General features: G+C 34.8%; 1 protein-coding gene across 1 annotated transcript in view; it reads left to right on the forward strand.

Moving 5' to 3' along the window:
- side-VI (sidestep VI transmembrane protein) overlaps positions 1-19,387 on the forward strand; it is a 740,122-nt gene that overhangs the window by 69,854 nt on the left and 650,881 nt on the right. Inside the window, exon 3 of the mRNA XM_081732407.1 lies at positions 5,798-5,930. Coding sequence (XP_081588533.1) covers positions 5,798-5,930 — 133 coding nt within the window. The remainder of the gene's footprint in view (positions 1-5,797; positions 5,931-19,387) is intronic.

Consider the following 19,387-nt stretch of genomic DNA (forward strand, 5'->3'; position numbering starts at 1 on the left):
CGGGGGGGAGTGAATTTTCTTCGGGGGGGAGATTCCCCCCGGGCTACCCCCTGGATTCATCCCTGGTAGTAGGGTTGATGAGATGTAACCCAAAAGTATTATAATAAACTCTAATTATATATATATAACATAGAGCAAAGATGAAACATACATTAATAGATGGGTCACATCGAAACGAGCAACATGACATTTTTTAGAGTAAATTTTCGTGTGCTTTTCAGGGGCGTTATTTGGAGAAGGCAGAATGAAGATTTCTTCACCCCCTAAGTTTGAGAAACAGTGTTTTTTAAATAGATTGTATACTAATATAATGTGTATCCCGTAAAGAATGCAAATTTTGAAATGCCCGCCATTTCTTTTCTACTAAGTTGGCATCACTGAACATTACATGATTTTTATCTGTTGTCTTTGCGGTTAGTTATCACGGGGCGCCAAATAGCGTATGATAGTCATCTACTTTCTGTACGGGTAGTAATTCACAAAAATCGCTATATGTGTAATAAGTTGTCACTATTGCAACACGCTGTTCCGTCGTGAAACACTCTATTACTACTCGCACAGAAAACAAATGGCAATCATAAGCTATTCGGTACACGACCCGCTCGGGAGAGTAATACTCCCGGAAGTACGTTTTTCCGCGCGCTACTCTAGCCAGTTGTTTTAAGTTGGTCACAAAATTTATATCATGAAGTACAAGGGGAACAAAACGAGCCCTATATCATGAAGTACAGGGACATAAGTACTACAACTACTTATCAGCACAAAAGTAAATAAATCACTTTTTTGAGTATTATTTTCATATTATTTTAATTTAATAAGTTATAAAAACGTAAAAAAATGTAAAAAACCCTCCTCGGGCCGGGTTTGAACTCACGCCAAAAGAGAATTTTGTTACAAGCATATAACGCTAGCCCACTCGGCCACGAAGCCCGACAGCAGTAAGCGTTTGATTTCTGCTATTTTAATGCAACGTGGCAAGAAGTGGATAACGCCAACCAATCAGAATTGTGTTTCTCGTTTCTACTTACGGGAGCATTACTCTCCCGAGCTAGTCCTCTCCGTGACTACAAACCACAAGGACAACAGATGAAAATCCTATAACGTTCAGTGCTGCCAACTTACCAGAACAGAAATAGCAGGCATTTCTAAAGTTGCGTTTTTTATGGGACTTCCTACTAAAAAATTGTAAAAGTATTATGTTGGTGGATACTTTTGTGCCTCACTTCCTAGCAAACTACTGGTTTCGTTATCGAGAAAATGGAGAAAAACTCATTTTTATATCGTTTAGAGGCATGTTGTGCATTGCCAACCTGATCCAGTATGAGAGTTGCTATTCTGTTCAATAAATTAATTTATTAGCTATATTATATCAAGAATATACACTGTTGAGTTTGAGATTGTATTTATTATTGCTTGATTTTTTCAAATAGTGATACACACACTCTAAATAAGTCACACCAAAAATGTAACACACATACTCCCAAATACAGAGACGAACATGCTCTTTGATTGTTGTTTGATTTCTCCCAATAATGATACACACACTCTAAATAAGTCACACCGAAAATGTGACTCTCATTCTCCTAACTGTCACACACATACTCGCAGATACAGTGACGAATATCCTTATTGATTTATGTTTGATTTCTTCCAGTAGTGATACACACACTCTAAACAAGTCACACCAAAAATTTAACTTACATTTTCCTAACTGTGCCACACATACTCGCAGATACAGTGATGAACATGCTCCTTGATTGTTGTTTGATTTCTCCCAATAATGATATACACATTCTAAATAAGTCACACAAAAAATATGACTCACATTTTCCTAACTGTGTCACATACTCGCAGATACAGAGACGAACATGCTCTTTGATTGTTGTTTGATTTATCCCAATAGTGATACACACACTCCAAATAAGTCACATCAAAAATGTGACTCACATTTTCTTAACTGTGACAGGCACACTCACAGATACAGAGACGAACACACTCCTAAGTGTAATTCACACATAACTCTAAGAGTGACTCATAATCTTACTACTTGCAGTCTGAGTATGTGTATGTATATGAATGTAATATGTTTACTAAAAAGTAGAATTTATATCGATTCTTAACTTTACATTTGTTGTTCAAAAACTCTTATTTGATTCCTGATACATACCACTAATGAGTGTGTGGGCACCCGATGAAAAGAGCACTCTACAGGAACTCGTAAAGGCCATCGAATCTAGTTACACACACCACATATTAGAAGTCTAACTATTTAGCCACGAAGAGAGATCATTTACTCTCAAAATTAGGTCTTCAATAAAAACAAATGTTCAGACCCAAGAGGAACGGGAATATTGCATGACGAAATCTTCATAACGAGGAACTGCATAATTTATACAGTTTACCAAACATTGTTAGATCATGAAGTTTAGGAGCTTCAGGTGGGCAGGTCATGTAACCAGAATGGAAGAAAGTAGAAACACTCCCAAAAGTTAAGAAATCCAATCGAAAAACGATCATTAGGAAAATCTAGGCTCAGATGGGAGGACAATATTAAGATAGATCTCGCAGAAATAGGATTACAAAGTAGAAGCCGGATCCAATTGACTAAGGACAGAGGTCAATGGAAAGCTTTCATGAACGTGTCATTGAACCTCCAGATTTTATAGGCAATAGAGTTAGTTAGTTAATTCAACAAAAACTATCAGCGCTTGGAATATGTGATTTGCAGATTAACCATATCAAAATCATTTTAAATTTAATGTGAAGTATTGGAAACGTGTCTGAACTCCTACTAAGATAGAGAAATCGTCTGACTGTGAAATACATATACAGTATTACAGTATCCGTTCTAACGCATATACAGTTTACTGTGATAATTATCTCGTAGGAGTAGATGTTGATAAGGTAGAGTGGAAACTCGGCGTATGTTGACACTCCAAGAAACATTTCAGGAGATCACATAACAGTACAACACAAAATCTAAAACAGAAGTGAGACACGTATACTGTTCATTAACAAAAGCTTTAAGCCGCACCAGATGTCTCAATTTCAATTAATGCATTACAGGCTAAAACTCTACTAATTGAATTTTTTGGTCCGCAACACGCACGTCATGGCGTCTCCAGTGGTATTCATAGCATGGAACGACTTGCACAGTACAGGAGTAAAAAAATCAGCCATTTCCTGTGATGAAAGAAGTTCACAGTTTCTCGCTTCGATGAACAATTGTGGGTGTGGTATACAGTGGCGGCACATTTCACCGGGACACTGTGTTGTTTTCGGTCATGACTGTTGTCTGGATCATCTGGGTCCGAGTTTCGCTTCTCTCATCTGATGACCAACTAGAATATATAGATGACCCGGAAGAAGTTGAAATATGAAGTTGACAGAATTATCGCAAGTTCTTTTTTTTTTTTTTTTTTTTTTTTAATGAATTAATAATGATTGCCTCTGCTCGAGATCGAACATTCACGAGATTGATTAATCAAGATATAGCATTATGTATTGATTACTTCAAATACAATGTTGTATTAGTCTTTCCATGCTGAAAAGTAATTAGCGATTTTGAACTACAAATACATAACACGGTTAGAACTCAGAAGCATTTCTTATTTTCTAAACAAATTTTACAGGGTCACTTTTCTAATTTTTGATTATTCCTCATAACAAAATCATATAGCCTCACATTTCTATGATTATCAAGCATCTAAGCTCTGATACACCTTGAAGGTACCTTTCACTGTAATGCTTTCACACATAGAGACCCAATCAAGAGAGAGAGAAAATGATCATTTTTCCCATGATAATATATATTATCAATCGTCGTCTTCGGATTATACCGAGTTACCAGGTCTGATTGCTTTGTGGTATTCCGGGTTACGGGTGACGAACGTCGTGATCCATTAAATCACTAGTGATCTATCTTGGGAGAACAGGTATTTTCAGGTTGTTTCTTGCGAAAACCATGGAACGACATTATGTTATTGTATGAACTATGATATTCGTTTTTAGTTCAAGTATAGCGTCAGCCCATTAGTTGCTACTCTGAACACTACCATGCTGCAGTCTTCATAATGAAATATTCCCAAAATTCGGGATGTTTTAGTATAGATTTTCATTGCTTCCAAGACGGTAATGGCAAGTACCACGTTGTACTGGTTAGTTGACAGTAGAAAGTGAATAAAAATATTCGCCAATTGAATTTGGTTTCAACAGCATTCTGATACGAATTTTGTCAGATACTTACAACAGTAATACCAGTTTTGTCAGATACTTACAAGAGTAATACCAGTTTTATGGCGTGTAAACGCATTAAACATTTGAGACTCAACTTGATGGCATACTTCGTCAAGATATGGTGGAACCCGGAAGCCAGTACAATCGTAATTGCAGCAAATAGTGCAAGAGTCACCTTCTGATACTGTAGATGTGCCAGACTTAGGTGACAAATTATCGCATGTGCATATCCTGTTAAAAATTTTGTGGCAAAGGAAGGTTTGGTTAATAACAGGAAATACTGAACTTAAGGTTGAAGATGGAATAAAGAATTAGACAGAGGACCCAACTGAAGGGACCGCTTGGAACATAATTATGAAAATATTCGTATGAAATATGTACTGTAAATTATCTACGACTTTGGGCGTTTCTTTAATCATTAGGCTTGCTTTTAGACTAGTAAATTAAGAGAATAACCAAGAACTCGCACATTTTGTTTTAGAAGTATTACTAGGCTACTAGAATGTGTGCCATAATTGAGTTCATTTCCATTATTTATACTATGATCATTTTAATATCGTAATATACCTTAAACAAAGCAGTACATTGAAGTTCATATTTACTCACACAACCATGGATCAAACAGAATCAACGTTTAAACATATATTCCTCAGAAAAAACACAAATTAATCGTCGCTAAAGACTAATGTTTGTAACATTATATTTGAAAAATGGGCATATTTATTATCCAAATATATGACATAAGTGTTGATGCTTTATGCACATACATGTTTCCCAGAATTAGTGTGCATACCGTTTCGTTAACTTATGTATAATAACTCTTTCCAAAATTTCTTTACAAAGTCTGTAATGTTAATAATGGTTTTCGTGGTGGTAGTTGGTCTCGAAGATTTAATTTTCTACACATGAGCGAGCTCTATAGGTACTGATTACTGCCTCTTTGCGCTACAAAGAATTATGTAATTTGTTCAGAATTTAGTAGCTCTTTTGGATTCTCAGTGTATATTATGATTACACATATATATCTAAAACTTAGTATGAGATCCAAACCATATAAGTTATCAACATAAATTGACCCCAATATTCTTGAAAATAAAAGTTTTTCCAAGTGCTTGGTCACTATGATGAACTAAACGTTGTAAACGCCATTTCGTGATAATGCCAATGGTACCTATTATTATTATTATTATTATTATTATTATTATTATTATTATTATTATTATTATTATTATTATTATTATTATTTTATTGTTAGCAAGAACACAGGAAGAATTTCAGAACTTTGTCATAGGTATTAGAATAATGAGGTCCCTGAGCACCCCATGTTTAAGTTGACCCCTATTTATTTATCTTTATGAATACAAAATAATAATAATAATAATAATAGTTGCATGATTGTTCCAACTGAAGCATATATTTTATAATATTCTAATGATGTATTGTTACTTATCACATACACTTAGCGAATATTTTAGTTCAAATTTATCAATTTATATTGTACAATGTTTCAGCTCATAGTTAGTTTGAATAAAATTTATTTACTGTTTATTTTTAATTTCAGGTCCAATAATACAAAGACAGGCTGTTATTAGAGGAGAGGCCATACTGCCCTGTGACATTAAATCTCCAGTACTTAATGATAGTGTTCTGTTAGTGATTTGGTATAAAGACGATAAAATGACTCCTATTTACAGGTATAGTTCTCTATTTACTTTCCAAGTTTTAAACTTTTTTCTTTATTTGTGTGTGTGTGTGTGTGTGTGTGTGTATGATCTCCAGTTTCATTCCTAGTGTACGCTTGTCAATTAGAAAGTTATATTTTAATTTCTTTTTCTCATTAATATATCACTACTGTCAGTGAAAAAAAAATGAATAGCTACATTTATGAGCGTTTTTGTGGAAAACAAATTATGCCATATTTTGACTTAAAATGGAACAGAAACGGGTCACTATCGTTACTTAAATGTTCTGAAATGTCAGTCCCATAGTATTTTTCTTTAATTTATTATATGTAAATGCGTTTTTTTCCCTGAGTGCAAGATGAAACTTAAGCCGTTATAGATTATGGATAAAAGTATGATAAATATCTACATATTACAGTATTTTCATATGTAAATCATTATTTACGTCCATTTAAGCAATGATAGATTATAGATATAAGTAATCTGTTCACATTTATGGTTTTCTTATCTGTAACTGATTACTAACATAGTAAAAATTAATTGATTATGGTTGTAAGTATTCAGTTACATAGTTACAGTCTTTTTTACATAGTTACATAGTTACACTTTGCTATGTAACTGATTATTTAGATCCATTTATCCAGTGATAAACTATGGATGTAAGTCGTCAATTATAAAACTACAGTTTCCTTCTGTGTAACTGCTTATTTGTATATACCCATCACATCTGATTGTGAATTAAGTAATCACTTACACCGTTACAGTTTGTTTTTTCATGTAGATATATTAACTACTAAACGCATGTAAGGAATTAGTTACATAGCTACAGTTTTTACCTATGTAACTGATTGGATTGATCCATTTATCCAGTGATAAATTATGAATGTAAGTATCTAATTCAAGTAGTGCTTTGGAATCAATTAGAATTGGATGATATGTATCAAATGAAACACTTCACTGACACGATAATCTACATAAAATAAAGGAAATAAATTATAAAATATACATTTATGAAAAACTAGCTAAAATCCCGTTCTATAGGTTATATGTGAAATATATACTAGTGGTGTCCAATCGTGTTTACCTGTTTCTCCACTCGTGAATCCTGCGTACATCACGGCCCGCTTTCTTTGCCGCTTGTTGGAATATCCTCTTTTGCAAATTTTTAATTCAGCATTAAATTCCTCTTCGCTATAACATTTGTAATATATGCATTTATGAATATAGTTAATTTCTATCCGTAGCTTGTGCCCCCATTACATGCCCTTCATGAAGCGTAACGCTGAAAAACGGATTATATTCAAATGTAATAATAAATTAATGAATCCATTATTCTGGCCGAATACATTGTGTTTTGGGATAAATTTTAAACCCTTGTAAACCCTTTACCATACTCATTTTATTCAAAGTCACATTATAAAAACTCAATTTAAAGTTAATTAATATTCATGTTACTCAATTCATCCGTTTTCCCGTGATGAAATTACAAATAAAATTACATTCAATTTATAAATATAAATAGGTCTCTTTTTTAAACGAAGCATTGCAACTATAATTCATTACAACTATAGAGAATATATCATGAGATGGTCCCTTGAAGTTTCTTACAAACGTGCGAAGGAAAAAGACAACCCTTACTTTGATACTGATGTTACCAACCACGGTCAACTCTGCTTTACATCATTAAGAAAACTCCCATTATAGATGCACCGAGTTGAGTTGAATTTCTGTTTAGCATCCCTTTCAGCAGCGAAGCTATGTGAGACGTGGACCTACTGCTTAACGTGGAATCCGAACCACATGAGCTCCCGCCGGGAGTCGAACCCAGGTCTCCCGCGTCAAAGGCGCGTACGCTAACCGCTTAACCACGGATGAGCTTTCTTATAGATGCACCGAAGAAATCTTAAATCGTGAGTAGTGGAAACGCCGCTGTGAACTGTCTGAGACTTTCTATTGCTGGCTACACATTATACCAATGTTTCTCAACATCTTTTTTTAACCGACTGAAATTTTTGAAAAAAAAAAACTTGAAAGCAGCATATATTTGGACATGTCTATGGTACAAACAAGAAGAAAACATGGCAGAAATCTTAGTAAAAGAATACTAATTTCATAATAAAGAAAATAATATTTTTTAAGACTCTGCATATCAAAAACGTGCCTGAAGTTTTCTATATACTCCTACATCAAAATCAATATAGCAACAAAAGAAAATTGAGAAAGAAAGGAATGATATTTGAAAGACGTAGAAACACACAGTAGAACGAAGTTGGAGAGACCGAACGAAAAACTTTTGTTGCAAAAGAGAGTCTTGTTTTAGGAGAATAACAAGGCACAGTAAAATTGAGAGAAAGGAGTGGAAATTTTCTATTTTCTTGTTTTTCCGTAAGATTGAAAGTCCTTTCTTTTTTGTTAAAGTAATACAAAGAGAAGAGAGATTTTAAGTTGAAGATACTACAGAAACTTCTACGAAGAAAATACATTTAAAAAAAAAAATCATGAGATTTGGTTCCGTTTCGTAAAACAAAGTTGGGAAGTATGTATGTAGATCGAGGCCAAATTAAGAACGAAGTAATGAAATAGGACTTCAATACTATATATTGAAAACAACGATAATAATAATAATAATAATAATAATAATAATAATAATAATAATAATAATAAACAGTATAAAATCTTCTAAATCAAACTCGCATATACTGTATACTATCCAAAGAATTAAAAAAGTTGTTCACAATAAACATTTGCAAGCAAGTTTCTAGCAAAAATCAAGTTTTATAGATAAAATCTGTTTTGATTCTTTTAGACTGTCTAAGTCATAAAGTTAAGGAACGACCTCATGAAATAGCCAACCTCTGCTTCTACACTATTGTATAATGTTAAATAGAAGCAGTGTGTCTTCCAGACTTGTTTTTGGGGGTCTCCTCTGTGGCTAAGCGGTTAGCGTACGCGCCTTTGGCGTGGGAGACCCTGGTTCGATTCCCGGTGGGAGCTCGTGTGGTTCGGATTCCACGTTCATCAGTAGAAACCGTCTCATATAGCCTAGCTGTTGCAAGGGACTTTAAACTCGAAATCAAATCAACTCTACATGTTTGTTTGGGGGGCAGTGCACCCCCGAGCTCTGAGAGTGTCCCCCGGAAGAGGCCAAAATGTACTATTTTATCTAATATAATAATAAATAGAATAGTATCAGTAGTGCACCTCCGAATACTAAGTATGCCCCCCGGAACATTTTTTTCTGAAAGAAACATTGAATAGGAGTATTCCTGAAAATTGTGTGATTAATACATAGAATAGTATTTAACATATTTTCTGTCAACAAAACTAAACGTTTTTTGGACTTATTGTTTGTCATGGATCAAAATCTTCATACGCTTATACTGATCCAGTTTATTGAATCCAATATTATTCAATATTGGTTGTTATTCAATATTGGAGGTCCGATAGTTCCTTGGGTAAAATTGCAACATTTTGGGGAATATTAATGGGTAAAAATATTACCGAATTAAAGCTATATTTGATAAAACAATATTAATGAATTAGTAAATGGTAATTTAATAAAAGATTAGAAAGCTGGAGTTCCTGCATAATGTTCCTAAGAGCATTTTCTGCAACACGGACTGGGGTGTCTCAGTATTAGAACGACAACCTGTGTTCATAGGCTCTCTGACGACATCCCACCTCGCACCAAATGGGATTTGTGGTGGGCAGACCTGTGTGCGTGGATTTTCTTGAGGTCTACCTGTTTCCTTTTACTTTTTTTTTCCGTTCCATCCATTTTGTTCATTATCATCACTGTCTCCCTTAGCCTCAGAATATAATGAGACGTTAAACTAATTAAGAAAGAAAAAAAGAAAGAATGGGTGCTGTGTAGTACATTTTTCCCTATGTTAAAACATACTATCTTTAAGATGCATTATACTGCATCCATTCCAATTGTTGAAAGAAGAATTTTTTTCAAGATGTGAATCTACTTTTTAATTCAATTAAGTGCCTATCTCTGTAGTTTATTGATTATTAGTTTACTTAAAAACAATAGAAAGTGATGATAAAGTAGAGTAACATATTCATCCGTAATGGGCTTAGCAGGAACTTTCCTCATAGCATGTTCAAACCTCATAGCATGTTCAAACCGCATAGCATCCTCATAGCAGTTGCTCCTAAATGGTGACACCCTCCGTTCGAAGTTCCAGTATAAACAACAAAAATCTACTGAAGAAGAGTTCAGGATACGGCTATTAGCGCGGTGGCCAATATCTCACATACCAGTTATACCTACTAGTAAAGTAGGTATTGCTAACTATAGGGCAGTATTGCTAACTATAGGGATATGTTCCTAAACGTAGGGTAAGTTTGTAAAAAAAAAAAAAAAAGTCATAAAGTTTATATGGTACGCTTAAATACATGGAAAAGTTTGTAAGAAATACAGACATAAAGTTTGTACGGAACGCTTAAATACATGGAAAAGTTTGTAAGAAAAAGAAACATAAAGCTTGTACGGTACGCTTAAACGCATGGAAAAGTTTGTATGAAATACAGACATAAAGTTCGTACGGTACGCTTAAGTATATGGAAGAGTTAACATTGTTCTTTACATTATTAGAGTTGTTTACAATATCCAGACATAAGTCTCTTAAGCTTTAAAAAGAATTTCAGAAATATATGAAATATACTCAAACAGATTCAAAAAAAATGGTCTGGATTTCCTTGTGCACTGAACGGATTAATTGATGAAAGATTAAACAGATAGTTACTGGGACACGATGATATTAATTGAAAACCATAGTACATATCCGAAGTAGCCATGTTGCGTTGAGCTTTCTCCGGCTTAGTTTCACATCTTCCAATGAGCACCCACTAGTTTTGTTATGCCTTGTGTTCATTCGGGTTCTTGCTGGATTTGCGCTCATTAACCTCATTAAGACTTTTCTATCTTAGCTTTGGAGTGATACTCCAGCTCCCTCAGGCTCAAGCTCTTGAATCTCTCTCTCTCTCTCTCTGTTTTTTTCATTGCTCAGACACGTCTTTTTGGTTTCGGCACGTGAAGATTATGTTAAAACCGAAGAGGCGTGTCTGAGCAATCAAAATAATAATAATAATAAATAAAATAAAATGAATATTAATTAGTGAGATTTGTTACCCTTAATGTGGGTCGCGCTTACTGATCTTATTGAAATTTGGGGTCACTCATGTAATGTTCATGATTAATAACTGAGTCAGAGTCCGGCTCAGCATGAGTACCACACTCAAAAATTTGGACATTTCAGGTACATGGTAGTTTCTGCGTTTGTGGCAAGTAACCTGCCAGTGATCTCGAAATTCGCAAGATGATGATGATAATTTAATGTTCAATAATTTATGTCGTTGAGAAAAAGACTTATAAAAAACTTTGTGTGGAGTATTGTACTGTATGAGGTAGAAACATGGGCATTACCTAAAAATGATTAAACGAGACTGGAAGCTCTCGAAATGTGGGTATGGAGAAGAATGGAGAGAATTAGCTGAGTTGAGCGGGAAGCGAATGAGAAAGTGTTAGAAATAGTGGGAGAGAAAAGAACAATTTCAGATATAATTAAGAAGAGGAAGAGAAACTGGTTGAGACATTGGATAAGAAGGAACTGTATCATGAGGGATCTGCTAGAGAGTGTGGTGGCAGGAACGAGCAGGAGAGGACGAAGGAGACTACAATTAATGGACGATATCAAAACAGAAAAATCGTACGCGAGGACGAAGAGGTTAGCGGAAGATAGTGGAGCATGGAAGCTTCTCTATTGCAGCATATGGCCTACCAATAACGGCAGAATACTTTTGGTGGTGGTAGTTAATTTAGTTCGTCATCAAATATATATCTAGTTTCATCACTTGTTATTCAACCGTATTCTACGATATGAACAAAATATTAACAATAAGATATGCGTTAAAAATTAGTAGTTATTTAATAGGTGCTAGACGGCTAGTTTTGTAGTATATAAAAATGTTTATTTGCTTCAGAAAAGAACTCATAAATATCCTCCCATTGATAGCCTGTTAATCATTTGAGTACTATAATAAAAAGTTCTATTACGTTCTTTGTGATAACAATTGCCAAGCAAACACTACTTTTCTAGCTATTTACAGACAGTTAATACATTCAATAGCTTTAAAAATGCGCAAATAAAACAACAAAATACTTCTAGACCTCTCTTGTAGTGGCATAATACAAAATAGACATAACTCAGCTGGTAGCTTATTAATCCGCACACACATACGCACTTTCACTTCGCCACGCACTCAGAAAAAAAGTCATTAATTCTTGACGGCACAATATAAATGCCATGAACAAATACGAAAGAACAATACCGTGATGGTGCTACTCACATGTTTTGAGATATGATGGGGTGTGAGCAGTAAAGGCTGACTATGACATATATAAAAGATGTTCTCTAACTCGCGTTTGTTTCGGCCAATCGCCTGCAAGCTACAATACTCGGCAGGGGACGGAAGGCAATCGTTATTCCACTGTCTTTTATACCAATCCAGCAGAAAAATGCAGTTTTAAGTTGTATCATACATGGCTTGCTGCACAAAATAGTTCTTTTTTTTTTTAATTGTCAATTGTCTGGCCCATTGATTCTTCCTTGTATTGATTTTTCTCGGACTTTTCAAATTATGAACATTTTTTAAATCATATGATTGCATGAAATTGAAACTTCAGAATCAATATGTGTTATATGTTTACTATTTATAATATAATCATTAAATATTTCCACAGTTCTTATATTTTAAACATAAATTGTGGTTTAAATTCTCCTTCGTTTGTATCCAAAATAAAAAAAAAATGAATAAGAGCTCCGAATACGACAATTTAGGCTCAGACATCTTGCTAAGAGTTTCCCATGAAACGAGAAGAAAGATAAACTTTGTGACAAAATACATGTGAGTCAGATCGCTTCCAGTAGAAACATAGTCATTTTACGAGACGAGACATCCTTTTTACGTCACTTTTTTTTAAGACGAGACAGTCCTCAACTCTTGTCTTGTGAGCAATCCAACATTTTAGTAACTGAAGAGAAGGATTAGAGCCTGACGGTAGAACAGGGAGAAAAAAGTCCGAAAATGTCCCAAGATTTTACGAAATGAAATGGAATTTACAATTTTAGATGGGGATACTTGGTCGAAAAAGTGTAAAAGTTTTATCAGGCCAATCATTCTGATTGAGGGTTTTCCTCATTCACACCTGGCAAATGCGGGGATAGTAACAAGCACAAAGATCCCAAGTCAGATATTGTGATCACCGATGGATGTTATGCCTCTTATGTGTCGGGTGAACTTTTCCATAGATGCTGGGAGCCCAGAAATCAATCCTAATTTGATTTTAGATCCCACTATTGTGCCTTCAGACACAAGGAGACAAATGATCCATACCAGGGATGCCCAATTCGGGAAGTTTTACTTTTCGGAATCCGGAAAGTAAAATAGGAAAAGTTACGGAATTCGAAAAATTCCTGATTTCAGAAAAATTCCGGTATTCAGAAAATTCCGGATTTCGGAAATATTACAGAATTTAGAATATTCCGGATTTCGGATACATTACAGAATTTAGAAAATTCCGATTTTTTTACAAAACCCGGAAAGTGAAATTTCCTATTTCGGAAAATAAGTTTTTCAGAATCCGGATTGCGGAAAATGTTGGCCATCCCTAATTAATACATTTAAATGATTAAGAAAATAATGGTGAAATGATAAAGTACTAAGAGGAAACATTAGGATCTTGAAAAAAAACATGGACACTATGTTGTTCTTCACAAATTTACATGACCTGAGATGGAACCAGAGGCTGTCGAAATTACTCGTTGAGTTACCTAGTATTACCCCCTTTTTTTGTTAAAAATGTAAAATTTTTATTATAAAGAAGGTGAGCGTCATGTTACTTTTACGTTCTACTGTTGTTCCCTCTAGCCTAAAGGAGACAATGACGATAATGAAATAAATGATAAAATGACTTCATATTCATGCCAAATAATTTCCGAGAAGTTTATTTCGGTTCTTTTTTCTTTCAAACTCATCGATTGAACTCAACTAAATTTGGTATTGCTAAGTTTAGAAAAAAAATAATAGTTCGAGTAGCATGTACTCCTACTTTACACTAATTAATGAATGAAACTATGTGATTTCTTAATACAAAGTCATCCAGAAAATACTGTAGAGAGCATTTAGTGATATACAAAATGAAAAATACAATATTCGTTAAAAAAAATTATGTTATATACCTGAAGCTTCCTTCACTTCTCTACATAACCATCACCTTCATTTAAGGATTTATCGTATCTGTTGACAAGCTTCAAGATTCTCATGTTATACTCTTCTGTCGCCAGTTCATTAAGCCAAGTGATCACTGGATTCTCCAACTCTTAAAAAACATAATCCTTCCAGAAACCATTCTTCCCCTCCTTTTTCGGATGGCTCACCGTAGTTGCCTTAGAGTCACACAATAACGATTTGCATTGATCGTAGTGCCTTTTAACATGAAATCCAGCAAAAGAACACCTCTACGATCCTAAAAGACGATTATCATGAACTTTCGTGTTGATAAAGTTTGTTTGATTTTGTGTGTGTGTGGAGGAGTGATGTGGGATGATGCCACTCAAGTGATTGACGCTTGCTTTCTGCGGTGATGTGAAACATCCAGATCTCATCACCAGCCACTATCCGATCAAGAAAGGCAGTGAACACCTGCTTTAATGAACTGGTTTCAGAAGAATACGTATAATATGGGGATTCTGAATCTCTGAAAGCGAAGCAAAGGAAGCTTCAGGTTTGTAGCAGGATTTTTTTTCCATATAAATGTTGTTTTTTCAGTTTGAATAACTAAACAATCTTCATTTTCCGGATGACTCTCGTATACGCAACTTCTTACGCAAGTACATTTAGCATTAAACCAAACGGGAATTTTCGTAGAATTCGTTGTTTTGTCGGAGGATCTAACAATTTTGTCACATCGATATACAAATACTTAACAATTTAATGGAAATACATCAGAGTCTCAAGTGTACATTACCATCAAACTTGCAACACTCTACCAAACCGGAAGTGAGTGAAATTTACTACTATTTCCGGTTTCAATACTGATATCCGTATAGAGCAAAAACGGTAAAAGATATCGAGATGCAGTTTGTATATTAACCACTTTCCACATTCCCATAATAGATACAGGTCATTGGATATCATAACAGTAAGATCGAAATGTTTAAAATAAAATGAATAGATCATTCACGTGGTAAATAGTGCTATGGATATATAATGTTCTAGTTTGCTCAGTTAGTTGTGTATCTGTCTATTTTAGAACATAGTCCTAATCTAGCAAGGTTACATTTAGGCAGGGGCAATTGGGGCGATCGTTCCCCTCAGAATAGGAAACTTTCTTATTTTATATATAACTAAAACCTATCCCAGAGTTTCAAGCTCTTAAAAGTAGCTCTCAATAGTAGTATAACAACCCACCGACCACCCTCCCAGAAGTCCCTCCTGGATTCGCCCCTGTATTTAGGAAAGTACTAGTAATAGCTTTTGCTTCTGCCTTTAAAGTTATTCTACCTCACTACCCCATTCATTCTGAAAATTAACTTTTCCTTGAACTTCTTTCATTTCTTTTTTTTTAAAGTGATGTTCCATTGTTTTCTTGAAATTACTGTGAAACGCAAACGAAAGAAAAAAAGTAATACGGTTGCATATGTTCTTGCTTGTAAAAATTTAATATAGAACTTTGAAAAAAAAAATAAACACAGAATGAACTGAAAAACAAAGGTTCTGGTAGAAGGGAAAATGTTTTGCTGGCAGGCCATGCTCTTATACAATATGTAGCCCAATTATGGTTTTCAAAACGAAAGCAAATTTAAAATAGCAGAAAATTAATATTGGACTTTATATATATATATATATATATATATATATATATATATATATATATCCTTTCGCTTTTAAAGTGGTTTTGCTTGGATGAATTGCTAAGTTTTGGGCTACGGAATGGCTTGCTTTGTTTTTGATTTATAGCCCAGGCAATGTTTCATGAATACGCTCTCAATGTTAGAAGAGAATGTGGTTTGTTAGTACACGAAATCGTGTGTAAAGTAAGAAGTGAATGCCTATGTAAAAGAAGAAAAAATAAATTTCTCTCTTACAAAGTAGACCCTATATTATTCTGCCTCTTTATCATAATGGTAGGCTTCCGTTTTCAGTGCTTTTATAATCATTATAACTTTGTTGTTTACAGAGATATTAGGGTTCGCGGGGTCTCAGTGGTAGAGCGACCACTTCTGGTGCATGAGATCCCTGGTTCGATCCCAGCTCGCGCCAACTGGAGTTTGTGGCGGGCAAACACCGTATTCGTGGGTTTTCTCTGGGTTCTCCTACTTCCTTCATTCCATCATTTCATTCATCTCTCATCATCACCGTCTCCTTGAACCCACCCGGCATAACCATGAGACATAGAACTCAAAGATTTCATTTCATTTTATTTTGTAGAGAAACTACCATGATTTTAGTAGTAATCAAGCAGATGCTAACTGGTGTTGCTTGCTTTGAATTTTAGCCTCAGAAGAAGCAGGAGTGAATAGCTAGTATAGACTAAGGGTTTCAATTTAACATGAACTATTCTATGGGTTTTTGAATCAGGTAGCTCAATGGTTTGACTACCCAGTGGGCAACTCTACTGGGTTCGGGAAAATTACTCGAGTAGGACACACACACACACACACACACACACACATATATATATATATATATATATATATATATATATATATATATATATATATATATATATGTAAAGTTTATTATTATTATTGAAAAATGGCACAAAAACTCAATGTAAACTTTAGAAACATTAATGTGGATGTACCGATGAAAGTTCCATGAGACATGTTACAGTTGTACTTTTATTATATTAATCATCACAAGTTCCACAAGAAAATCGTTTATTAACACTCGCTTCTATCCTCATATTGCTATAAAGTTTTAGCTTGTTGTCAGTTTGATGCATTTTTGAAAAATGAAATAAATGAAGGAGGTTGTCATCCGAAATGCATGACAGAAAATATTTAAGCGTTCTTTTTCTTCTTGAGACGAATACAATACTTATTTTGGTATTATAGGGTATAATATTATTTTTAAAAAGTGCTCATTTACTTACTGTTGTCGTGGCTGCAGCCCTAAATCTAGGCTGTATGATGGCTGCTGAATTTCTATGAAGCCACAGTCCTTCACTGTAGGTTTGGCAACTACAGCCGTGTGGACTGGAGTATTTGCCATGCTCAGCGCATAACGACCATAGTTGTTCATTTTACTCCAACCTCACTCACCCTCGCCTTCGCAGTGGCAGTTGGACCTTGCCCTCGCCATCCGGAAGAGAATTGTCCATCACCCTCGCTCCCCCTCATCCTCGTGCTAGAAACTTGTCTTCGCCCTCGCGCCATTGTGGGCTAGGGAATTCGAGAGTGAGGATGCCATAGAAAGGGCCACCCTAGCGAAGATGAATACCTCTGATAACGACTGATACAGTGACTGCTACTAACGAACTGATAAGGCTAGACAGTTCAAACTGATCTACTATATCTTCCATAAACAACATTATGTTCCATTAACGTCTTACTACTAGTTGCGCCCTCTTTGAGCGTCAGGCTAGACACTTTTGGAAATACCCCCATGAAACGTATACTCATCGAATAGTTAGCATATGTGCTTTTTTTAATGAGTGCAAGTACAATGGATCACGATTTCATTTGAATTAGACATAATTTTCCATGTTAAAGAAGCGTCGCAAAGTCGGAAGCTACTTGAATTAAATGATATGAATGGCATTGTAGAAGGTAAGAAAAGGACATTGTAAATTAATGTGCTAAACACACCTAGTATTTTCTTAAAACAAAAACTGCCATAATTTTTAATAAAGCTTTACCTAAGAATTTATACAGGTATGCAAAGTGACAATGTGTCTATTTTTAAGTTTTGATCGCTTAACTTAAGCGAAAAATCTGTTACCTAAATCTTCGTGTGTCTGTCAGTTTAAATTTTAATTGATGCGTGCATTGCATGAAACGTACTGCAATTATTAATTGCCTCATGAGCCAAAAGTTAAGATGTCTGAGAGGTAGAAATTAAAACAGGTAGAAACATAATTTACTCAAGGCAACCGTATTGAATTTCAGTGTTTTTATGGATCACTCCTCCCTCTAGTTGTCAGTGGAATTAGGACAAATCTTCTGAGTTTCTGCCTGCGTAGTTTCAACAGCTGTGTTTCAAGGTACAAAATGGACAGATCAACAGAATGTTCTACTACTCGTAAGACATCGAGTTCATTGTATTAGGCGATGTTTAAATTTCTTCGTTCTATTAAAGGAAATTGGAATAAACGAAGAATAGTATTATTGATCAAGTGAAGTAAGCCATGACAATTTTCGCACTATAATAACTGGATATATTAATTTAATTTTATTAGTTCTATGCATTGTTAATGAGGTACCGTACATAAGCAAAAACCTTCATTTTACGACTACAAATATTTGAGGAATAAATTAGTCCTTGAAGTATTTTAAAGTTCTAACTGCATATAGCACGGCAACAAGAGATGGTATCTGACGTTTCTTACTACCTGCTGTGGGACTTTGCAGCCCCTACTTTGATACCAGTGTTACCAACCACGATCACTCTGTCTTATACCATTAATTAAATTGCCACTACAGTTGCACCGAAAAAAACCTTGACAGGCGAGTAGTGGCAATGTCACTGCGAGCTGTCCGAGACGTTCTCTTACTGGACGCACTATAACAACATCGAAAAATGAAAACACTACTATTACGTTTCTTGCACCAAAAGATTCTCCTTTAAAAGAAGCAACAAGCGTACTAAGCACTCCTACTTAATTGAATGGGAAACATTGTTAACTTAACAACAATAACTGTGTATATTACTAGTACAAATACACTCACTTTACTAAATGTAGGTAATGATAACACAACAATAGTGATGATTCATCTTTCAAGTACACATGTACTAACACTTAACTGAGTGGCATCGAGCATTAAAACACCAATAATGATGGTTCACGCTTAAAGTACATGCTTACTAAACACTCCCCACTTAATTAAATGGCAGACATCGTTTAACTTAACAATAATGATGACTCACGCTTAAAGTACATACGTACTAAACAATCCCAGTTAATTAAATGACAGGCAATATTAACTCAACAACAATGACTCACATTTAAAGTACACACGTACTAAACAATCCCACTTAATTAAATGACACGTAACGTTTAACTCAACAACAATGCTGACTCACGTTTAAAGTACACACTCTTACTTAATTAAATGGCAGACAACTTTAACTCAACAACAATGACTCACACCTGAAGTACACACATACTAAGCATTCCCACTTAATCGAATAGCAGGCAACGTTAACGCAACAATGATGAATCATGCTTATAGTAC

Source organism: Thermobia domestica, chromosome 11, assembly GCF_964235325.1.
Source record: "Thermobia domestica chromosome 11, izTheDome1.hap1.1, whole genome shotgun sequence".
Lineage (NCBI taxonomy): Eukaryota > Metazoa > Arthropoda > Insecta > Zygentoma > Lepismatidae > Thermobia > Thermobia domestica.